We start from the raw sequence: 24,094 nt of genomic DNA on the forward strand, positions 1-24,094 counted from the left end.
CAGTGTAATGTCTGCTCACAAGGCAGGGCAGAGCTTTTCTGTTTTATCCTGCTAATCTCCGCGGGCAGAGCTCCGGTGTAACCCGGTCGGTGTGAGCTCAGCGGGGCCGATCCGGGATTGTCACCTACATCCTGGTGTCTGCGGGAGGGGATGGATCCTGCCTTTTATCCTCATCTTCTGCACACTTCAGGCTTCCCTGTTTTATTTAAGATTGCTTGTCGTTTTAGTAGCAGAAGGGACATAGTATCTATCCACACGGCATGATTTATTGAGGGTTGGAAACCATCCAAGGAGTCTAAATTCAGATTCAACAAGAAGCGTGATCCCAGCCAGCAGCCTCGCTCTGCACACTCCAGGTTCCACAGATATTTTGTTCTCTCTTTGCTGCCGATGCCTCCCTAAGGGCACCATAACAGCAAAAACTGCCTTTTTTTTCCTCTGAAATTTGTTTTATCATCCTTCCTTACTCTTCATCTCTAAGTGAGTGTGTGTGGTAGGCAGGGTTCTGGGCACTGCTTGGAGAGTCCCTCTGCTGCTGTTTATACACCTCAAGGTAGATGCTCTGGTTGTCGTTAGTTGCTGCTGTGGAAACAGGAACAGGACTTCAGCAGCAACAGGAGGAAGATAGATTTATTTTTTTTTCCACAAGCTAAAAACAGCTCATTCTCCTCAGACCTCTTCCCAATTTCGTGGGGGTAGATGAATTTCTGCTTAGAGTTAACACCTGCCTCCCAACTTGGATTCCAAGCCAGAAGGAGCAGTTTCTGGATTCTTAGTTGAATATAGCCCAGCCCTTTCATAAGCCACCCAAAATGGTGGAAAAATACAGGTGATAGAGGCAAGATGTAGCAGGGCTTTGAAACGATTGAGTTCAAATCCTGTGTGTCTTGTCTGCAGTGTTTAGATGGAACCATGTACAAGTTTGGTTTTGAATTTGAGCCCTGACTGCTGCCTAAATTTAATCCTATGCCATCACATCTTGGCTTCAGGCAGTGGTTGCTTTAACCATCTGCTGCTGGAGGTCTGTGGGGAGAAGCCCCCAGGAGAGGAGGGTGTGGGGGCACCCACTGATTCACTGAGCCCAGCTCCCTGACTGCTGCAGGAACCATCTCATGTAACGTCTCCATAAATGTGCTGAGCCTCAGCCTGGGGTTTTTAATTTACAGTGTTATTAGGAAATTGTTCCAGAGACTGTATTAAAGATTGGAGACTTCCTAATTTCTAGCCAAAGCATGTTAAGGTCTATCTCATCCCCATGCCTTCCTCCCACAGCCATGTTTACCAGCCCTTGTTTTTGGTTTAAGCAGTCCTTTTTCTGTCTTGCCACAATTTATCCATCAGCTGCAGCTGTATAAACACACACACACGTGTGTTTGCTGTGTGATCTGGGCCAAGTGGTCTCTGGTTCTCCTGATCCAGCTTGGTGCCAGCACCAGCCTGTCCCACAGCTACCCCAGCAGGGTGGGTGGGTAGGTAGGCACCCCACCCCAGGTGATCATGGGGACACCTTCCCACCAGAGCCTGGGGCAGCTGGGGGGCACAGTGTGTGGACATGGGGTTCTGCTGCTTGTCCCAAGCATCCTCCCCTATGCTGAGGTTGCGTGGGAAGGGATGTGGTGGGAAGAGGTGGGGCAAACAGATGCAGCACATCTGAGTGCTTGAAGGGTCTCTTCCTAAAGGGAGAGCCTCTCCAGGGAATCTTCTCCCCTTGCCAGCAAGGCAGAGCTCTGAAATGAGTAGAACTCAGAAATCAAGCAACTGTATACATTAAATTCACAGTGGAATGAGATGAATTTAATTAGCCTGGGAGCCTGTGTGATGACTTTCTGTGTGTGATGCTGTGATCAGACAAGGTCTGTGTCCTCTGCAGCAAAGAGCTGGGTCATGTGTGCTGGGAGAAACCAATTGCTGATGTGTGTCAGGCTGGGTACCCAGAGAGTGTGTATGTGTCCAGATTGGGGATGCTGGCAAGGTTCTCAATGCCACAGGGTGCTCAGCAAGCCCCACCACCCCAGGAGGCTCAGAGATGGCAGCTGGGAATCCAGGGTGTTGTTTCCAGCCCCCCTAATGCTGTGTGCACAGCAAGCTTCAGAGGGATGGGGAGTTGTGTGGTCTGTGTATCAGGAGAACAGGGTTTGTTCCTGACCCTACAGCCTGGACCTGGCTTTCCACCCCTCACTAAGGGATTTCCCAAGCAGGCTGTGGATAAGCAGTTTGTGCCTGGGCTCCTGAGGTGTTTCCCTCACCAGGGAACAGGGCAGCAGACGGGGCTGTTGGAAGGAGGTTGGTCACGAAGGCAAGGAGCAGGCCCAAGTCTGATAGAGGTATGTGATGGTCTCTGGAAGCTCTCCTCAGCTTTACTGTGCTTTGGCTGAAGCTCACCTTGGGTGACACCAGTGTCCCTCCTCCCCAGTGTGGTGTCAAGGGGTGTCCAGTGACAGCTGGCCCATGCTGCAAACCTGTTGGCTGTTGCACAGTGACCGGCCACCCCTCAGAGAAAGCTGTGTTTGTGGGAAGCTGCAGCTCAAGAAATTGAGTTTCTTCGCTTTGTTCTAGCAGCACCGTAAAGGAGAGGAAACACTGTTAAAAATATTTCATGTACTGAGTCAGAATTAATTTGGACATTGTTTTCCTTTGTATGTTGAGGCTGATGATGTGCACAGCCTGTTCTTCCTGCCAGGACAAAATCTAATATTTCTGGGTGCCCACAATCTTCCCTAGAATCATAATGGAAAGATGGATACCCTGTGTGTGCTGCATGCAATATTAAAGTATTAATGATGCAGTCAGTCTCTCTTAGCCCCAGTAACAAAGGAAAAAAATATGTTGCCCTTCCTGGGCATAATTCTGCTCTGTGGTGTGGGCTCTGCCTGCCAGGAGGTGGCTAGTACCATACCAGACCCCTACCCAGAGGGGTAGGTCAGGGCAGCGGGTGCTTCGGTCTGTGGCAGAGCCCAGGGAATTGTTAATTTTTTGTGGTGCAGATGGTACCAAGGAGGTGTCCTCCCCTAGGCCTTTGTCTCTTAATTTTGGCTGAGCAGTTGTGATCTGGCTGTGCCTGCTTGGAAGGGAAGGAGGGATGGTTTTTTGTTTTGTTTTTGACCCCAAATGTGTGAAATACCTCAGGGGCAAGTGAGAAAAGTTTAGGTGCTTCTGGTAGGTATGAGTTTGGGTCCTTGGGGTGTTCTTCACCTTTGCTGAGTTCAAATGCTGCTTGTCACCTGTATCATGGTCCTTGGGGAGAAGGATGGGGAGACCTCTGCTCCCACTGGCCATGGGCACCCCCAGTGTTGGTCCCACTGATGTGGGGGCAAGGTGGGAGCTGCCTCCTGCTGCTCCTGGGCAGCTGGAATGGAGACAATTCTCTACAGCCATGTCCAGGTCCTGCCCTCCTGGGCTCCAAAATCCCAGGGGAGGAACATGCTTTAATAGAACTGTCACCCTGATGGGGTGTGACATGGACCTGCTGGGGTGATGGTGCTCTGACTGTTGACCTCTGGTGAGAGGGAGCTCAGCCCTGCCCTGCTGTTTGTTCCCTGGCCCCCTCTGCTTCCACATCACCTTCCACAGCCCCAGGACAGTGAGTTCATGTAAGAACTGAGGTGACAGAGCAAGATGCAGTGCTCTGTCAGCACTGGTGCTTCAGTGCAAGGGTGTCCAGATGGAGAGCTTGTTGTCTATAAGGGCTGTCTAAGCTGTTTCTGGGTGATGCTTCCCAGAGCTGCTGTGGGTCCCTGCCCTGACCCCTCTGCCTGGGGCCTTTCCTAGGGCTGCCCTGAGGGCTCTTCTCATGCACTGCAGGGCTCAGCCGTGCCGGGAAGCTCCCTTCTTATTTCCAGGCATGTAAATCCTGAGCAGGTCAGCAGAGCTGGGCAGAAATCAACTGGTGTGAGTGTAAGACAGACGTGACCTGGGGGAAGATGAAGCGAGAGGATAACGTCACGCTGCTGTTGATTCAGAGTTTGAACACAGAGCGTGCTGGCTGGAATCAAGAGTGCTTCAAGGAAATGTCTGCTCAAAACATTTCACTTTACCTGCATTATGGCTTTCAGGCCTGCTGCATGCTTGCAATGTTTTGGCTTATTTTCAAACTAATGTCCTTAGCAGCTCTGAAATGCAAAGGAATCATCTCATCCCTTTGAGGGGAGAGATGGCTGTGGGCAGAAAGAAAAATAGGAGTTGAAATAGTTGGATTCCACGTTGGAATGATCCTGGTGGGTGACACCGTGCCATTAGGAGAAATGCCACATTTGCAGCGTAAGGTTGTGAAAAGCCTGAGGCCACAACAGAAAAAAAAAAAAAAAAAAAGAAAAAGAAAAAGGAAATGACTTTTTTGTGGTGTTTGTGTGTGTGCATGCGCGGGGGCAGCAAGTGGGTGGCAGTGTCCCCTCCCCCCGGCACAGCCCGTGCACACAGCAGGAATCTGCTCTCCTTCAGGGTACTGCCAGCTCCATCTCCTGTCCCACCATGGCTGGGGCCTCTCGGCAGCACCACTCCACCACCGTGTTCCAGAGAAAGCGCAGCGTCTCCTTCGGTGGCTGCGGCTGGTGGGTGCCTTTCCTTTCCATCACCTCTCTCTGCTGGAGCTTTTCTCCCCTCTGTGGCTGTGGCAGGGTGCTGCTGTGCCCAGGGGAACCTCTTATGAGCCCCACAGGTGCTGCTGGGTGAGGGGAACTTGTGGTGGGCTCCCATGGGCACACTGCCCAGAGCAGTGTCTGGTGGCTCTCCTTTCCCTTCTGCCCGCTCCTCCTGCGCCAGGCAGAGATGTCCACAGCCACCTTTGGCACGTGTGGACAGGGTCCACCTCGTGGTAGGTTCTCGGGGCCATCGGTGCCTCCCTGAGTTGTCCTTGTACTGTCTGTCCCTTGCAGAGCACCCCAGTGGCTGCCTGGAACTGCTTCTTGTGCCCTCCTAGATGAGTTGACCTATAGGGAAGTAGTTTAGGGAAATGGCAGTGTCTCCCCTGCCCGCCCTCTGTTTTCTCTCTCGAGGGGATTTTAAGCCCTTTCCAGGTCTGTGGTTGTGATCAGGCCGTGGGGACAAATGGCTGATGGGTGGTGGCTGGCTGAAGCAGCAGAGGGGATGCTGAGTGATAGGGAGGGCTTAGGGTGGGCTGGGATCTTCTCGGGAAGTTTGGCAAAGTCTTGTAGCAGGAGTTCGTGCCCTGCTGGAGCCAGGGCGTTTGTCTCAGCTGTTTTGGTGGTTTTGTTTGTTTGGTTGGTTTTTTTTTGTCTTTAGCCAAGGATGGGGAGGAAGCTCTCGGCTCCTTTGAAAGGGTTTGGCTGATGGCCAAGGGGGGCTGGTGACTCGCTCCCGGGGTCACTGTCCCGTGTCGCCCGGAGAGGAGCACATGCAGCAGGGCAACGGTGTCGCCAGCTGCAGCGTTGGAAGGAAGGAAGAAAGGGCCCTGCGGCAGCCCCCAGCCCGCACCAGCACCTTGGGAGGGGCCGGCACACCCTTCCTCTGGGGACCGCGGGGGACTCTCATCCCCCCCCCGTCCTGCTGTCACACCGCGGCCTCTCCTCCCATCCCCGCGCTGCAGCAGGAGCCGGGCTCAGCCGCTGTCCCGGGGCGGGGGCCGCGGTGCCACCACCCTTGGGCGCGGGGATGCCCGTGGAGCTGCACCTCTGCCCGTTCCCCCTGCTTGCTCTCCGGCTGCTGGTGCCCCCGGCTCCCACTGCCACCATCTGCTGCTCCTGGTGCCAACGGGGGCAGCTGCCCCGTGCTGGGGCGGGGCGGTGCCGGGCGGGGTGGGGTGGGTTCGTTTTCACACCTCACCGTGGGAGGGGACTTAGGGCAGGGCCTGACGAAGCGGTTCCAGATAACAGTCATACTGCAACTGCGGCTTCCCTCAATGAGGTTTTCTTTCTCGTACGTTACTTTTTGTTTGGTTGTTGTTTTTGCCTTTTTAATTTTTTTTAATTTATTTATCACTCCGAGGACTTAGCAGACACTGTTTTCTCTTCCCACGGTGAAGGGTGCAGCTCCCCGCTCAGGCACTGGCCCTGCAGGAGCTGTCCTAGCCACCTGCTGTCCCTTGGCTCGGTGGTGTCTGTCACCAAGCCTGACAGCAGCTGTTTGCACCAGCTCGCTCTAATTTTCAACTTGATTTAATGTTCAACCAGTTTTGAGGAGCAGGAGTGTGCCGGCTTTCCAGGAGATGGAGTTTGGGGAAAGGCTGGGGACGAAGCCCCGTGGCCTTGGAGCTTTGCCAGTGGGATGCTGGTCCAAGGGAGGGGCTCAGGGAGGGTGGGCTGGGCTGGCTTTGCCCACCCCACCCCTTGTGCCCCGGACAACCTCCTCGGGATGGAGAGGTTCAGCCTGGCGGTGGAGGGAGGTGAAGCTGTGAGCAGGGTGATCTGCAAGCCTGGAGCCGTGTCCATAGGGTGCCAAGCCCTTCCCTTCTTCCCTTGTTCGGTCTTCCCTTTTCCCTTCTTCCCTTGCACGCTCTTCCCTTCTTCCCTTCTTCCCTTGCACGCTCTTCCCTTTTCCCTTCTTCCCTTCTTTCCCCTCTTCCCCTCTTCCCCTCTTCCCCTCTTCCCCTCTTCCCCTCTTCCCCTCTTCCCCTCTTCCCCTCTTCCCTCTTCCTTTTTTCCTTTTTTCCTTTTTTCCTTTTTTCCTTTTTTCCTTTTTTCCTTTTTTTCCTTTTTTCCTTTTTTCCTTTTTCCTTTTTTCCTTTTTTCCTTTTTCCCTTTTTCCCTTTTTCCCTTTTCCCTTTTCTCCTTTTTTCTCCTTTTTTCTCCTTTTTTCTCCTTTTTCTCCTTTTTTCTCCTTTTTTCTCCTTGTTTTTCCTTTGTTTTTCCTTTGTTTTCCTTTGTTTTCCTTTGTTTTCCTTTGTTTTCCTTTGTTTTCCTTTGTTTTCCTTTGTTTTCCTTTGTTTTCCTTTGTTTTCCTTTGTTTTCCTGTTTTCCTTTCCCCTTCCTCTTCCCTTCTTCTTCCCTTTTCCCTTCCTTTTTTTTACTGATGTAGAATTAATTCCAAGTGGCAAATAACAAAGCATTTCCAATGACTGCCAAAAGACATCACTTTGCATTTTATAATGTTACTATGATTTGCATGAATTAATATGGCTTTAACCACAATGATTCTGTGGAAATAAGCACTTGTTAATAGTGCCAAATCAATCAGTGAAGACACCAGGGCCCTAGGCAAGCTGTCTGGGGGTGGGAGCAATGGGGCTGCTCCGTGTTCCCTCTGGCCAGGGCTCTGGGAGTGGCTTTGGGCAGGTAAAGGGTAAGGCAGAGGCCGGTATGGAAACTTGCTATATCCTTACTCCTCCCCTGCTCGACTGAGGCTCTCGTAATGCTGCAGGGTGGAGTTTGTGGCTTTGGTGTGATGCTCCTGGTGCGTCGGGTCTGTCATCCTCAAATGTGTGTTAGTGGGAGGTGGCAGCTGTGCTCAGGGCAGAGCCTGGACATGGGTCGCGTTCTCCTCTGCTGCCCCACTCACCTCTGCTCTTCCAGGTGAGGAGGCAGCAGCTCTCCACTGCTCACCACCAGAAAATGCCTTGGGGGGATTTTGCTTTACTTGTCACCAGGCTTTACTTTTGGGTTAAATTTTAGTTGATGTAATTTTCTGGACAAATCTTTCAGTGGTGATGGTGATGTCAACTAGAAGTGATGACTCCTCTGAGTGAGGGATGGTGGGTGTGCAGCAGCCCCCACCCCACTGGTGCTGCAGTAACACTACTCTGCTCTCTCCCCAGGATCGACAAGACAATGCTCGCCAGCCTGAAGATCAAGTGAGTACCTGCTCCAGCTTGTGTGGTGCTGTGGTGGCTTTGTGCATGGGGGGCTCTTGCTGGTGGGGCTGTGTCCCTGTCCCAGCAGCAGGCTGGGACCTGCTGGACCTGTCCCTGCCATCAGGCTGTGCTGGGGCTGTGCCCTTGTGTCTCAAGGGTTTTCCATGGCGAGCAAACACAGCTGTGGCTCTATCAGAGTGACCAGGGGCCAGCACAGAAATGTTCTGAACAAGCCTCCTCTGAGCTCCAGGTAACATATATATGGGTAATGGCTCATGTGGCTTCCCTCTCTAATCATTAACTGTGCAAATTATTCATTAATGGAAGAGTGTATGGGAAGCCTTGGGGGAACCTGCCTGAGTGAGCCTACAAATGCCTGTTGGAAATAGCACAAAAACTGCTCATTGCTCAGGTTTTTGCTGAACTAATGACAAGTTTAAATCAATGTTTACTTCTTTGGGGAGTGGAGAAAAGAGATCATGGTAGACTTTCCTTTTTATATAGAGCTGAGAAGGATTTAACTACTCCTTGCATTCTGCTGTACACTGTGCCCTGTTTTTTTTCCAAAGCCCATGCAGCAGTTCTGCTGCAAAAATAACATTTAATTTCCTTTCCCCACCATGCAAGGCAATTAGTGCCATGCTTGGAGTTCTGTACCAGTTCCAGGGGGCACAGCACTGTGGGGCACACTGCCATGCTCCTGCTCAGGTTGGGTTGAGGGTCAGGGGCCACATTTCTTTCTCCATCCTTCCTGTCCCACTTTGCTCAGGGATTTGCTTAGGGCATTTGACAAGCATCTACTGGAGGTGTTTCATCCCTGCTATTTGCTGCTAATGCTTTCTATGGCCTCATAATGCTTCTGGTTTGTGGACAGATTGCTTCGTTAAATGGTTCTGTAATTGGGGCCCAGCCAGAGCCCCATTAGGTGTTTATAAAAGCTTTTATAATAATAATAATTTAAAAAAACTTAAATTAAAAAAGCGCTTTTTTAACACCCTCTTATTATTGCTTCACCCTTCTGGTGAAGGCACCAGGCATAGGCAATTTTCTTTGTCTGTGTAACTCATTAAAAAAAGACAAGCTGCTTTCCTTGCTTTGCAAGGAGCCCTTCCCAGAGCCTTGTGCTGCAAACATCAACCCTGACTGGCAGAAACCTGGCGGGGAGGGAGAGCGTGTGGTGGGGGAGCAGCCTCAAGCATCCTGGGGGGCTTCTGGGGTTCTGTACCAGAAGACACACACAGCTGTGTGTCCCAGCAGCCTCCTGGGTCCTGCTCATGGCTGGCATTTGGTGTAACCAGGTGAGGTCTGTGTCTCCCTTTTTTTAAAATTTGGGTTTTATTAGTTCCTATGGTAATTGTCAATGTTTCTGAGGGCCTTGGAGAGAGGGAGTAGACACTGTTGAGTGGGGGTGTTCGGGAGGGAAGACATGGGACCAAACCTTCCTCTGATGGGTACAAACTCCTGGGGACCTTCATCCTCTGTCCAGCCAGGCTCAGGAATGAGCTGGTGGAGTGGTGTTCCAACATGGGAGCTTAGCCAGCCCTCTGCCTGCTGATGACTCCTTTGTGCTCTGGTTATTTTCTCTTTTGGTATCACCAGTGGATTGTACTGAGAAACCACACAGTATTTAAAAAGAAAAAGTCCCTCCTTCAGCCAAAGCGTCACCTCTTGCTTTAGCCTTATAAAGCAAAAATAGCAATGACATAATTGTTCTTGTGGAACAGAAGAGCCTTGTGCACCAATTACTGACAGTCGGTGTGTGTACAACTAAAATTCATATGAAAGAGCTTGTGATGCTGGTCTGGTGATGGGGATGGTGCTGGGAGATAACGGTGGGAAGAGGGAGATGAAAGATTTACTTGACCTTTGTAAAATGAGCTGTGTCCAGGCTTGAGGCTCTTTAATATTTGATGGTCCATAGCTGAGTTAATGGGAGGATGTGGGAACGATTTTGCTTCTTGGTGGTAGCTGCGCTGACTGTTGCAATAACCTGGGAGGTTTGTGCTTGGGTCTTGTGAGGACAAGGTCTGGGGTGCAGTTTGTGTCTACATACAGTCCTTTGATTTTAGAACCACTTTTAAAATGGGTAATTGGATGCAAATGTATGTTTTGCAATCATACTTAAACTGTAGCAGCACATGCCCTGCACAGAAAGTGCTGTCAAAACTGTGGCAAAGCAGCAAGTGGGGGGTGGCCAAGCCTCCTCTTTAACTGGTTTTGTATCTGATTATCTGGTGGGGGTCTGAGCTTGGAGACCCCCCACAGGGACCCTGGCCCCACAGCCACCCCTCACTCTTGATGACAGTGCTGGTGTTGTTATATTCATTTTTATAGATGAATGTGGGGCTCATCTAGTGACAGCAAATTTTTTTGACCCTTTCTCTGTCCCCCACCCCATTTTGTCACCCCACCCTCAATATTGTGAGGTTTTACTGGAAATGGAAGCCATGGGTGCTGGGTGGTGTGCTGTACATCCCCCTACAGAGTGTATGCAGACCCAGGTGGCAGGATTTGATTCTTCTGTTCTGTGAGAAGATGGGTATGTGTGAGAGTGTTTCCCATCCCTCCTGTACTTGCAGTGTGGATGCAGGGAGAGGTGTCAGTGGCTGAACCAGCTCCACATCCCATCAACACCTCCAGGCCCCCAAATCACATCTGTTTTCTAGAGAGGAAAAACAACCTGGGAGACAGACCCTCTTTTCTTTATGGGCAGCAATGAGTTTCAGTGGGTGCAGGAGCTGCTCTTTTTTTCTGAGGCGCTGTATGAATTTTAAGAAAAATTGGAAAGGGTCTGAGAAGTTTTGGTGAGGTCTTGCTGAGCAGAGGCACAGCTCAGAGAGGGCAGTGTCCCCTTGTCCTCACAGCCTGGCAGGGAGGATAGGGCAGGGCCTGCCTGAGGATTTACAAATCCCTCCCGTCCAACGTCTCCCCGCTATCTGGGCTGCACAGGCAGGCACGTTTCCCTCTTTGGGGACGGGTGGTTATCACCCCAGAGACACCCAGCCCCACGCAGCATCCCTGCAGCACGTTTCACAGCCTGCCTGGGACAGAGGAAACTTCCCAGGAGGAGGAAGGTGCTGCCAGCCTGGAGGGCTGGGGTGTTTCTACCATTCGGTCTGGTAAGCCTCATGGGTATAAAATTTTGGAGCAGGGGATCTGGCACAGCTCTGCTGGTACTCCCACCCTGGGAGACTTCCCTTGGGATTTAGCTAGGTGTGTTCCTCTCGGTGGCTTGCTGCAAGTATTTGGGTTTATTTGGGGGTTTATTCCCGGAGAAACCCTGGCTGCAAAGCAGAGGGGGTGGGCTGGGATCCGGCGATGCCGACGCCACTTCCCGGCGACGCTGGAGGTGGCACCACGGCGCGTTCTGCTCCCATATGTTAAAACGTTGTAGTTGTTGCTGTCAAAACAGCGTTCACGTATTTAAAGCTAAACCGTCCGCAATTACATCTGCCCAGAGGACTAACAACCCCACGTGGGTCTATTTTTAGATGTGCTTCAGCACTAATAAACTGCTGGTTTATACATCTTCCCTCCTGCCATATTTGCAGCCTGTCAGAGCAGGAGCTGTGTGCAGGCAGCCGAGGGGCAGCTGCTGGGGAGGGCAGCAGCCTCCTGAGTACAGACTCTGCTGTGACAGGGGGACAGGGACACGGACACAGGGACACAGACACCATCTGTGGGTGCTCCCGGAGCCCCGGCAGTGCCAAGGATGGGGCTGTCCAGAAGCTCACCCTCATCAGGGTCCCCAGCTGCTGGTAAGGGCCAGAGGTCTGGGGGGTGACCGCCTGCTTGGGTGTCACTGGCTGTCCCCAGCCAGGCCCTGTGCTGGCCACCAAGGTGGCTGCCATGTGGGAGGGTGGGCGAGTAGCCCTGGCTCTGCTGAGCCCCAGAGCAGGGCAGGGAGCGGGGCCAAAGCCTGTGTTTTGCTCCTGGTGATAATTTTGTTAATTACTTCACTATTCCTACCAGCTGTTGCTTTCTTTTCCTTCTAAGTCAGTGTGATCCTGGTCTCCAGTGGTGACCGGTGCTGGTGTCACAGCAGTGTCAGTGGCTGCTGGCTCTATGCCTGGTGCCGGGAGCTGCCCGGCAGCACCCTGGTGCCACGGGATGGTTTGGTGCTAGCAGAGCCCATGGTCCCTGTTTGGAAGCAGCCCTCTCCATCTCTGGTGATTTATTCCCAGTGGGGCTGGTGATGCTGCTTTTGGGCTGGGTTGGACCCACACAGCGTCAGAGAACCTGACATTTTCCTGAGCCTGCTGTAAAAACCTGGCTGGCCTCAGACTCTCACCCAGCAGAGATGTGTAGAGGCTTGACAGGGACTTGAATAGGTCAGAGCTATCACGAAGCCCTTGTGCAGATGAAAAGGTCACTCCTTTCAGACACCATCCTGTCTCATTCCTCTCAAATGTTATTGGTGTCACACCAGGGACTGTGAAAGCTCCTTCCTCCTACAAACAATTTGCTGTTATCCTCCCAAAAGGGAAGGCAGAACTCAAACCTCCCCTGAGTGGGTTATGTTATTTGGTGACCCAGGGCTAATAGCCATCCCTGCTGCACTGGGGGCTTGGAAGCAGTGCAGGGTTTCCAGAAGGTCTTCACTGCAGCTCCAGGAACCCAGGGCAGTTGTGTTAATTAGCCAAGCAAACCAGGACAGGGCAATGTGCTGGCAGGCAGGAGAGTGAGAATGGGATGTTAAGTACAGGATCAGACCTGGGGTCCATGTCTGCTCCTGAGAGTGCCGGTGCTCAGGGAGAAACTGAGGAACAGATATGTAAATTGTGTCCTTTCATCTCAGGTGCTGTGTTAGTCCCCTCATGGTCTCTGCAGCCCAGGCTGGTGTGCAGAGCTTTCCCTGTTTGTGCCACAGAAGATGCTGCGTTGCCCAGGGCTCTTCTGGCCATTGATGGGGTGGCACCACACAAAGTGATGTGAGGAGGCAGGTGGTGGCTCTCTAGTTAACAACTGCATCAGCTTCTGCCTCTTTTTTCTGGAGCAAGAGGCAGGGAAAATGCTCTGGAGTGACAGAAACCTCTTTCTCACTGTGATTGACTCCAGCACATTCCCTGTTGTAGGAATGTGTCACCGAGATAATAGTGTGTTTGCTCCACAAATTATATGTCTTTTACCACCCACATCAAACGAGGTGTCTGAGGGAGACGGGTGATGGAGACAGCATCCCACAATCTCCTTGTTGAGAGGATGAAGTTTGGGGCTAACCCTGGGCTGGCCATGGGTCAGGATGACAGCCTCAGGGGTGGCCTGTGTCCTGCTGGGGGAGTGGGGAAAGAATGGGGTGGAGGAGGGTGCTGGTGGGTGTGTGGGGCATGTGGCTGAGGGCACTGCACATCCTGGGCCTGGCTTTCTTAGTGATGTTAATGATAAATGATGGCATTTAGTTCACTGATTTGTTAGTGAAGCTCACAGGATCTGCTTGTGTTGTGAAGACTTATTTCCTCTGCTGATTTGATCCAATTTAATTGAATGCTGAAATCGTGGACCTTATCTCCTCAGAACGCCTGTGTTCACAGGGAAAAATGCCCCAAATTATTGAGAATACAGTTTCCATATAATTGTGCTGCTATTATAGCCATGACTACCTTGTGCTGTGTTTAACCATCAGAAATGATCTAGTCACCCAGGGAGCAAACTAGGAGGGCTGGTGCTGGCCCCCAACCTGGGGCTCAGGAAGGTGCTTTTTAAGAGCTTCTTCATCAAAGCTGAGCCTCTCCTGAAGCTGATGAAGGGGAAATTATTCCAAAATTCAACCCTTGAGAACCTATAGACAGATATGGAGAGGCATGGAAATAGAAATTTGTCAATGTGTGGAGGGCAGGGTATCTGTGTGAAGCAGGTCCTACTGGCCAAGACCCCTGGCTTGACCCAGGTGGTTTTATACCCAACAGACCAGAGAACTGGATGTGCCTGTCTGCCCCCTGAGTGAGGATCCCAGACCAAGGGGGTGCAGAAGGAGGGGTGCACATCCCACTCTCCAGCCCTGCTATGAGGCCACACCAGGAAAGGACAAGTGGATAATTTGCAGCTTGTCTACTTAAAGGGCTGCAATTCCCAAAGCTGCCCAGGGAAGATGGAGAAGGAACAGGCACTGAACGGGCCTGGCTGCTCACTGCTGCCTGAGGACAAGGTCCCAATGCAGGGCACTGAGGGATGGGTGCCCCTGGGGACCAGGAGCTTGGCCAGGGGGGCACGGTGCTGGCTGCTGCTGGCCAGGGGACACAGCCAGTCCCTGTGGTGCAAATACCAGCAGCTCTGGTGCCTGAGCAAACAGCCATTTGTCCAACCTCCTGACAGGCTGCTAAGTGGGCAAATATTTGCTGCCTCCTTCTCTCAGCTGCTCAGCAGGAGGGCAGTGTGGATGCTGTAGCCTTTGACGACTTGGCCCCTTGGCTGTGGGCTGTGGCTTTAGATGAGGTTTTGTTTTGTCTTTTTTTTTTTTGTCTTTTTTTTTCAGATTTTTCTGTTGGTCCAGCTGCCCGCTCTGCAGTGCCAGGGGGCTGCTGCCCACTGCCCACTGTGGCTGTGCAGATGGAGGGAGCAGAGGTCTGGGGGTGTGGCAAGAGCCCTGCCCCACCTCCAGGGACATGGGGGCTTGGGCAGGGGGTGCAGCTGGGACAGAGGCTGGGGCCACTGAGCCCTGATTGGCTTTGGGCTGTCTTTCCTGATCTCTTTGCATACTGAGGTCTCTTCCGTCTCAGAAAGGGTGCCCATGGGCACCATTTGGGCAGGGCTAGGGAGCTCCAACCCTCTGGGAGCAGCTTCTTGTTGAGGTCTGGCAATACCTGCCTGAGCCTCACTCACTGCCTTCTGCAGCAAGAGGTTGTTTGCTCACCTGTTCGTTCACTGTGGTGTTGGTTGCTTCCCCTGCTTATTTCCTGGGCAGGTTGATAATTGTGCTGGGGAGGTGAAGCATCATGGGCCACACTCAGCCCTGGGACAGGAAAAAGGTTGATGCTTGTGTGCACTTGTGATGGGCTCTGGGTGGGGGACAAAGCTGTTGTGTCGGCTCCCAGCTGGCTGGGTAGATAAGTTTCTTTTTGCACATCACTCCAGTACTTCTGTTCAGCAGTGGCACTCCTGGGGGAGCTGCCAGGGTTTGGGCACTGTGGCACAGGGGAAACTTTGCTGGGGCAGGAGCCTGGAGAGCAGGATCTGCCTGCACCCTGGCACACATCACTCCCTTTCCATCACTCCCTCTTCCCACTGTTCCCAATTGCTGAGGTGCTGAGATTGCTGCTGGCAAATCGTGCTTGTCTTATACTTTTTTGAGAGTCAGAAAACTTGCCTCTTCTGCTCCTGCACTGCCTGCATGAGGAGCTGGCTTCATGCTCCCCCCATGTTTCCTCTGTGTCTTTCTGACCTAAACTGTAAAATAAATCCCTAATCAGATTACTTGGGGCTGGATGTAACATGATCTAAAGCTCTAGTTCCCGTGATGCCTCTCTAAAAACTGGATGTGCTCTCATCCTCTTCCTGCAGCACTGCTGGAAACGCTGTCATCACTTTCTCCCTGGTCTGCAACCTCCCAAGTCCTTTTCTCACACCAGGGGAATGGGAATGTGACTGCTCCTTTGCAGAGAACTGGTTTCTATTTTTGTCTTTTCAGCATGTGATGATGAGGCTCCTTTTGTACCTTTCAGCTTCCTGGCACTGGGACTGCTGTCCCCTGTCCTAGCAACCTCCCCAGGCAGTGCGGGTGCCTGTGCCCAGCCACGTCCCCTCGGGTGGGCTCTTGGCAGTGGAGAGGGGTCCCAGGGCAGTGGGGCTGGGCTGGCTGTGCCTGGCCATGGGACATGACTGGCTTGTGCATTTCTGTCTCTCATGAGCAGGGGGAACCAGGCTCAGGTTTGAGTGGTGGGCCCTGGGGGCCTCCAGGGTCAAGTGTGCCCATGGGCAGCTTGGGATGGTCAATGGGCTCCTCACCTAGGGGTGAGTTAATCTTCCTGCAGCATTATATAAAATGCCAAAGTTATCTCATAAATATACAGCTTCTTATTAATATTCATCTAAATCAGGGGTGATGGCTTCATCTTGTCACAATCTAGTATTTTCAGATCCTTCTTCCTCAGCAGAGTGTCCAGAAGAAAATGCCAGGCTTTGCATAAAGGAGCCACCCCCCAGGTGACTGATCACTCACAGCGTGTCCTTGTCCTTACCTGCCCTAAGCTCCCTCCAGCCCCTCAGACTCCTTTTCCAGTCAGCTGCAAACTGTTTTCTCTGAAGGAAAAATGCCAGGGCATTTTTAGAGACATATTTATTTCCTCATAAAACAGGGGCAGCTGCCCTACTCAGAGGTAATTTAGTCATTGTAGAGGTTACAGAGAATTTTTAAAGGAAGGATGGAGACTGAGGAGCTCAGAAATGCTGGCAGAGAGAGGGAAGGAGAGACCTGCATGGTCTCTGGGCCTGGCTTCCTCTGGTCCAGAAACTGATTACAGTGCAGGCTCATTTGCTGTATTTGAGTGGAGGAAAAAAATATGGCTGAGTGTGTCTGCTTAAAGTGACTCTCTATTTTCAAATATAAGAGAACTGAACATCTTTAAAAATCAATACAAAGTCACTTCAGCATAAAACAAGAGGAGATTAATACTTAACTTGTCTGGAAAAAGGGAAGAGAGAATGTGGAGAATGTCTCCAGAGAGGGAGACTCAATGAAATTCGAAGCTGCCTGTTTAATGTGAGAGGTAAAATGTTTAAAATTAAACCCCTCCCCCTCCATTAACTGGAAGCTAATGAGGTGCTGGCAGAGCAGTGTAATTTGGCATGGAAATGGGTTCCAATTTTTTTTTTTCCCCTGCGCCTGAGAAATTTGTTAAACTACTGGTTTCTGCTTTAGTGGAAGCAGTCAGGTATTTTCCTCAAGAACAAAGGGGTTTGTTGGTCCAGCATAATCTTGAGTGAAAGGCTCTGCAGTGCGTGTTGAGCACTGCTCCTTGCCAGCCAGGGTGCAGGAAGCATCCAGGTTGCAGAGTCCTTAATGTGGTGTGTAGACAAAAATATCAGTGCACGTGTTTTGGTCTGACTTACAGCAGAATCCATAAAGAGCTTGCAGTGAGGAGGAGAGGATCGCTGGGTTTAAAGAATTTGTGCAATTAGCGACTGTGCTGAAACACTTCGATAGAAAAGGTTTTGTTGATCACCTTGAGCACGGTGGGCAGAGGGGTGACAGGTGGAGTGGGGGTGGCAGGCAGGAGGCAGTGACAGTGGCTGCTCCATGCCAGATGTGCTCTGTGGCCTTTATGAGCTGCTTTCTCCCGAACAAACACTTTTATGTTGGACTTTGCGAGGAGAGCCCCAGGGGATGTTAATGATTGACCGCCCCAGCCTGGGTGCGCAGCCGCTACAGCCCCGTGCCTGGTCGCGTCCCCTGGCCGAAGACCTGGTCCCAGCACAGCCCGGGGAGCAGCTCCCTGGGTTTGCCCAGAGAATGCGGTAGTATTATTCCAACTTCTCTGAGGCTGGCTGCAAGGATTGGAGGAGCGCTGTTGGGCTTTGGTGAGGCGCCGATGTGTAGGGCTGGGGGTTTGCTTCGTGTTCTCAGGCATGGGTGGTGTGTTCATCATCCCTCTAGCTAGGAACTTTCCCCAAATGCTGTAGCTAGTCTTGTGTCCAATTCTCGTGAAAATTAAACTCGCAGAGGAGGAAGGTGAGACTGGGGGGGGGGAGGGGGGGGGAAAACAGCGAGCCCCGGGTGTTTTATCACCATAGCAACAGAGACTTCCAGGGAAAGGTGCTGAGGTTGTGAAGTAGATCATTTACAGTTTACTTAAAGAATAAAAAAAAAATCCTGAAGCAAGTTGTGTGCCAGCTCCCTCGGATGAGAGGCGAGCTGAAGGGCTCGGGCCGTCCCGCTGCTCCCAGGAGGAGTGATGCCCATCCCTGGCACAGGCACCATGGGTGCCTGCCTTGTCCCTGCTTGGAGCTGTCCCACATGGGGAAGGGTTGACTCATGCCCGGGAAAGGCAGAACACAACATTTGCAAGGCAGGAAAAAAAATTCCTTCCCCTCGGGTTTTATGGGGGCAGTCATGTAGCTTTGCCCCTTGGAAGGACCCGGTGTATGGGTGGTGTCGGCAGAGTCAGCAGCTTTGGAGGGGTTTGACGGACGTGTAGATGTGGCGCTGGGGGACACTGGTGATGATCTTCATGGTCTTTCCACCTGACCCACCCCGACACCCTCCTCCCCCGTGATTCCGTGCTTTAGCCAGACTCGGTAGCGCGGGGTTTCAGCCGAAATGATTCTGTGATCGCAGCCATCAGCGGTGACAGCACGGGAGCGGTGATACCGCGGGACCGCCGTCACCGCACACGGGTCCCTGCTCGGCGGATGCGCTCAGGGCCCGGTGGGGGCGGCAGCGGAGGGACGGAGAGCGCTGCCTGCTCCCGTCCTGCCCATCCCTGCCCGTCCTGCCCATCCCTGCCCGTCCTGCCCGCCCCTGCCCGCAAATCGCGCGCTGTCGGGAGCGCGCGGGGCGTCGGGAGCGCGGAGGAGGCGGACAGCCCCCGGCAGCTCCCAGGCAGCCCCCGCAGCCGCGTCCGCGGCGATGTCCCGGTCGGGCGGTGGGCTGCGGTCGCGGCGGGCGGGGATTCGTGCGGCCGTGGTGCTGATCGGGCTGCTGCACCGCTCCCGCAAGCAGAGCAAGGAGAAGCGGTGAGTGAGGCGGCACCGGCACCGATCCGCCCGGGCTGCCGGGGGAACGGCGGGGCGGGAGATCCCGGAGCACAGAAACGCGACCTGCTGCGGGGCGTAGGTGCGGGCAAGGGTCAAGCCTCAAGTTCCCCGGGGGTATCTCCGAACCGTTCGTCCTCCCATACCGGATCGGAGTGGGAGGGTCCCGGTGCCGCCGTGTCCCGCAGCGCTGCTGCCCCGCAGCCTCGTCCCCCCGCCGGGAACAGCTGACGAGCGGTTTCATCTTTCACCGCGGGCTGTACTTCGTGTTCAACTCGGTGCTGGGAGGGCACGGGCTGTTCACAGCACCGTCTGCTCTGTCCAGAGCTGCTGCTTGCTCTGGGGATTGACCCCGCTCTGATTTATGCTGAGCCTCCTTGGTCAGGGAGTTCTCTCTCCTCCAGGACTGTGCTGCTCTGGCAACTTTGTTGGTAAAAATAGGAAGAAATATGCACCGAAACCTCGGAGGCGTGCATGCCTCTAGTCCGGGGTGGAAGCGACACGGGCACTGCTGTGGATTGGGAGGGTTTTTTTTTTGTTGGTTTGATTTGTGATTTTGTACCAAAGTCACAAGAATAAAGGGCTGATTTATTTGGAATCTTTATTGTCAAGTATTCCCCCACCCCCAGTCTGTGAGTCTGAGGAGTCAGACGATTGGGGAAGAAGCTTTAGTTCTTTGCCCACCCCCAGTCTTGGTTTGTACCGGTTTTTTGCTTCTTTGCCTTGGACGAGTGGTACCCTGGAGATCAAAAGTACAGTGATGCTGTTATGGCTTAGTCAGGGCTTTCCTGTCCAGTTCAGGTGTTGCTCTTGCTTTTTCTTCCTGTTAGGTAGCTCATCAAAGAAAAAAGTTAGAAAAAAACCCAACCCACATGTCCTGATGATCCTGACTAAACAGCAGGGATGGATGGATGCTTCCCTGAGCTGAGCTGTGCCACTGCTGTGATCGCTGTCCTCCTCACCCCCCAGGTGGGCTGTGGGGTAGGGGGGCTGTGTTGAAGTGCCCCAGTGGGCTCTGCTGTTCTCATCCCCACAGATGTCCCTTGGATTTTGTCTCGTTTAGCCCAGGCCTGCCCCTGCCATAGCTCTGCCCATGGCTCCAACTATGGACCAGCATGTTTTGGAGGGGCTGACTGGAAGGAGGGGACATTCAGGGACTCTGTGCCCCCCTCAGCACTCTGTGGTTCAGAGCCTCTTCTCCCACTTTCACGTGCTGTGCGTGTGGAGTTTCTGAATAGGGGAGTGGTCTGTGCTGCTGGTCGAGGCCCAAAAGCTTCTCTGAACATCATCCCTGTTGTAAGTTGGTAGCCACCCTGCCTGTGTCTCAGAACGTGGTGGGGAGGAAGAGATGTCTTCTCCAGCCACACCAAGCCAGGCTTTCCCAAAGAGTCAGCTTTCCCCTAGGTACCAAATTTCTATGAATGAGCTCAGCATGACACTTGAGGGCTGAGGAACAGTCTGGCTCTGAACTCTCACAGGAATCTGGACAGTAATGTGTGAGTCTAGTGTTGTTTCTTTGGTTTTTTTTCCCCTTCATCGTGTTAAGCACAAAACCTCTCAGTGTAATTCTTGCTGCGGGGTTTACTGAGGACAAGGAGAGTCATGCAGACATCTTGAGGGGAGAACAACACCCCGAGGAGAATTTTTCCTGTCTGATGTGGACTGAGGACCCTCCACAGGAGCGATTGCAACAATTCAAGCAGTCCTTTACGGTGGCTGCTTCATCTTATGCAAGCTGCCAGGGCCATCAAAGTGACATAATCTGCAGGAAAAGGAAGGGACTGCTAGCGGCATCATCAAAAAGGACTCTGTTCCTCCACCTGCTCCTGTTTTCTTTTTTTCCTCCTACATTCAGTCTTTGTTCCATGTCTGTGATTGAATTTTGCTTTACATGAGCCATATGCAAGCCTGGCAGGATTGGTGGCAGCTGCAGAGTCCCTAGTGGCCCATGTCCCTTTCTCGTTAGCAACCCAGCAAAGTGCAGCCCCACAAATGGACTTCCCCAAGCTGCCCTCGCTGAGCTGGGGTGATGCCCACCCTCTCCCCTCCACCTGCAGTCAGTCTTTCTGGACCTGCCCTCATGATGAACGGGACAGCAGTATCCAGCACCAGGGCTTGGGGCCTCGCCCCTGCCACTGCTATGGGCTTGGTCTCTTTCTGACTCTGATTCTGTTCCAGGAACCTAGGATTTGGGACTGGATGTTTGTGTCTGAATTCCTTTTTCTGAACATTCCACGTGCAAGCCCAGTGATGCTGTGGTGGAGGGTGCCTTAGGGTGGGGGCACTTCTATGGTCACTCACTGTTTTTGGGTATGGTATGAGGCAGCTGGGAACAAGGAAAATGTCTTTGATTGCTGATGTCAGTCCAGTGAGGGCTGCTCATGGGCAGCCTGTCTCCCGAAGCCACTGAGTGGAGTCTTTATAGTGCTGAAGTCAGTTTCAAACCCCTGTTTGTTCTGGTGGGACTGTCACTGGGGCAGGTACCCCAGCAGGGTCAGGGTCCCTCCTCCCTGCACCATCAGCTCTGCCCATGGTTGCAGATGTTGGCTTCTGGGAACCATTCTCTGCAACTTGCAAGTTATTGAATCAGCTCAGAACTAGCTGCCCAAGTCTCACTGTCTCATGTTTGTCAGGAATCACATCAGATGAGCCTTCTGCTCTGAGAACATTCCTGAGAGCCTTGGCTGGTTTACCCAAATGTTGTGGGAAATCACTGCTTTCTCCCTGCTCCTGCAAGGGAGAGCAGGCAGAAAAATTGGTAAATGATAGGAACCTTCTTTCCACCTTTACTTGTACACCAAACCTCCCTCTCCCATCCAGACCACACAGAGGGAGACCGTGTCCAGTTGGGAAGCAGCAGTGTCTGTGGAGGTGCAGGCAAAGCAGGAGCCAGCTCCCCACTGCCCCCCAGCACAGTGGGCAGTACGTGGTGCAGTAGTGACCCACGGGGACAGCCCTGGCAGCAGTGCCTGCATCAGTCCAGGACACTCCTGACTGTTCCAAACAATATTTATTATCTGTGCAGAGGAATAATTAAAGCCAAACTCAGTGGAAGTTAAATGTCACTTTGCTCTGAGCCAGGCTTTGGTTCCCTCTGGTGTGGGCTGTGCCGCCAGGGAGCCTGTGTGTATGCAGGGGTGCAGACTGGCAATTTGCAAATACTTAATTTATTGCAACAAATCTAGATCAGAATGTGCTGTGCTTTCTCTTTGCTGACTCTCAGGCTTCAGTGCAAGAAGGTAACACTTTGTAGTGTGGCTGGTAGTGCCAGCCTGAGCACAGGACATGATGAGGTAAAGCGGTTTATGAGGGCAGGGGTTTCATGGTGGGGGCTCTGCAGCAGTGCAGGGGGAGGGTGTCTGAGGGGTTGTCTGGGGGGTGTCTGAGGAGCCCTGGGCTGGCATGGCAGTGGGAGCCCTGCAGCAGCCTGTGTCCTCTGCAGACATCCTCCCAGGATGAGTGATGATGCAGCGAGATCTCTCCTGCCTGCTGTCTCCTGCAAAGCTGTTCAAAGGTAGGGTAAGGTGCTGCCTTCAGGCACTAGCTGCACATTTCCAAGTGTGAAACCTCTGCCAGGTGCCCTTGTCTCTGTGGCAAGAAAATCATGTGGGTTTTGTTGGTTTTTTTGCAGTTTGTGAGCAGCTGGATGATGGCTCCTGGCTGCCTCTGCACCAGTGCCAGGAGCTGAATCCCAGTGTGTGCTGTGGGTCCCAGTGGCTGTGCAGGACCTGCCAGTGGGGAGCAGGATGGAGGGAGGCTAAGAGGCAAGAGGCCTGGGCCCCATTCCCACCCCTGGGACAACTTCAGGCACTGGGCACTGAATATTAAAAAAATAAAAAGGGAGCAGCTGGCAAGGTGATGTTCATCAAGGACAGAAAAATTATGAGTCCAAAAATAGAGACTGTTAATTTATGGAGTAATCTTTGCTGTCCTTCCCAAGGATGCAGCATCTAGACAAGCTGAACCTGTTGCTGCAAGAGTTTTGCACCTCCTTAGGCCAGGTTTGATCTCAGAATTAACCATAGGCACACAGGTAATCTGCCGTGCTCTGAGTTCAATTGACAGAGCACAACAGAAGGCAGAGCCAGCCACTAAGTGTGGAACCCTTTACTGTGTCAGGTAATAGGCTGACATCTTCTCTTACCATGTGTAATTTATATGAATGTACCATGTCAATTTAGAGCCTGCCTGGTAAATCAGAGGAACAGAACAAGAAGGTGGGACACATTAGAAGTTCTCATTAGGCATTGGGCTGAAGAGGTGGGAGGGCAGCCTGCTCTGGGAGACAGCTCTTCCTGCTGCCCTTCCCCACCCTGTCCTTTCCCTACTCCTAGATTGCCTTCTGGTGTTGTGGCAGCAAACAGGTTGCTCAGGCAGGAGCTGTGTTTTCCTCTTGGCTGCCCCATCCTGGTGCAGGACTCAGGGAAGAGCTGATGTCGTTTTGGGAAGGTCAACCCAGAGCTTGCCAAGCCCATCCTGCAGGTTAGAGGCAGGGATGCTCACCCGCTGCCTCCCCTGCCCAGTTACTGGCTTTGCAGGGAACCCTGGGTGTGCTGAATGTCCTGACAGTGGGTGGGAGATGGGTGCTGGGGCTGCAGGGAGCTGCACAGTGTCCCCCAGGCCTTGCTGGAGTGAACACTGGAGACCTTTGCTGTGGTTTGGGCTCTGCAGACTCTGTAGTTGGTACAGGCAGGGATGGGGTGACAGTAGGGATGGGGTGACAGCGGGGGGGCCTGCACAGTGGGAGCGTGGCAGAAGTGCCCATGTGCTCTGGCATTGTCATCATGGGAGATCCCACAGGACTGCTTCTCCATGCAAGCAGACAGGGGCTAAAGGCATGCTAATCTCCCTCATGATTCATTTATTGTCCCATGAGGGTAACTTGTTTGGGAATCAGGCTGATGGCCCTTGACCTTTAGCTGAAACTGAATCGGTGGAGTCTGTGGCTGCAGTTCAGTGTAGCATATTTCCAGTGCAGGGACACGGTTCTAAGTGGTGGCTGGTGAATGGGTTTGCTTTGCTCTCCCCAGAATTGCAGGAGCAGTTCCAGGAGTTTGGGCCCAAAGAAGCCATCAGCATGTGACAGAGGGACATATTGTTACGTTGTGTGAGTGATTTTATAATACTTACAATATGATGCTATGGCAACCTGCTACAAAACCCAGATCAAATGACATTATTTGTGTGCATCCCTCTAACTTTAATCTTTGCAAAGTCTGATACATTTTGTGCCTTTGAGGCCACTCTGCAGATTAGTGCAATCAGGCAGAGCTCAGGGTTCAAAGCGAGGAGAGCAGAGGATGAGTGGTTTGCTCCAGATCAGGCTGTGCTTTAGCGTCCTAGAAAGTCAAAGAGCAAACAGTAAAAATCTGTCATCCTCGGCAGTTTTTCAGCAGTGGAGTCACGGTGAGTTTGTGGAGAGGAGGAAGGGAGCGAGCTTGACAAACAATATGGGCAGTCAGGACATTAATTCTGCCCATACAACTGTCCCAGTGCTTTGATTCATTTCTTGCACTGAAAAGCTGGAAGATGCAAAGAGCTTAAATGAGATATGAATGTGTGAGGCACCCACTGCCTGCACACCCAGGGCTCCAGGGGAGGCAATCAGCAGTTAATTACAAGTACCAGAGGGTTTGGTCTGCTGGGTCCCAGAGGTCTGTGAGCTGG

At 52.6% G+C, this 24,094-nt stretch overlaps 1 protein-coding gene across 5 annotated transcripts in view; it reads left to right on the forward strand.

Moving 5' to 3' along the window:
• Positions 1-4,396: 4,396 nt before the first annotated feature.
• Positions 4,397-24,094, forward strand: part of RAP1GAP2 (RAP1 GTPase activating protein 2) — a 39,017-nt gene continuing 19,319 nt past the window's right edge. For 2 of the 5 annotated variants that reach the window (XM_030462345.1, XM_030462346.1), the window contains exons 1-2: positions 4,397-4,547; positions 7,706-7,741. In XM_030462345.1, the coding sequence (XP_030318205.1) occupies positions 4,468-4,547; positions 7,706-7,741 (116 nt within the window). In that variant the 5' untranslated portion in view covers positions 4,397-4,467. Of the gene's footprint in view, positions 4,548-7,705; positions 7,742-10,750; positions 10,861-18,243; positions 18,410-24,094 lie in introns of those variants that run through there. The other 3 variants (XM_030462347.1, XM_030462348.1, XM_030462349.1) reach the window with 3 other exon arrangements.

Source organism: Calypte anna, chromosome 19 (genome assembly GCF_003957555.1).
Source record: "Calypte anna isolate BGI_N300 chromosome 19, bCalAnn1_v1.p, whole genome shotgun sequence".
Lineage (NCBI taxonomy): Eukaryota > Metazoa > Chordata > Aves > Apodiformes > Trochilidae > Calypte > Calypte anna.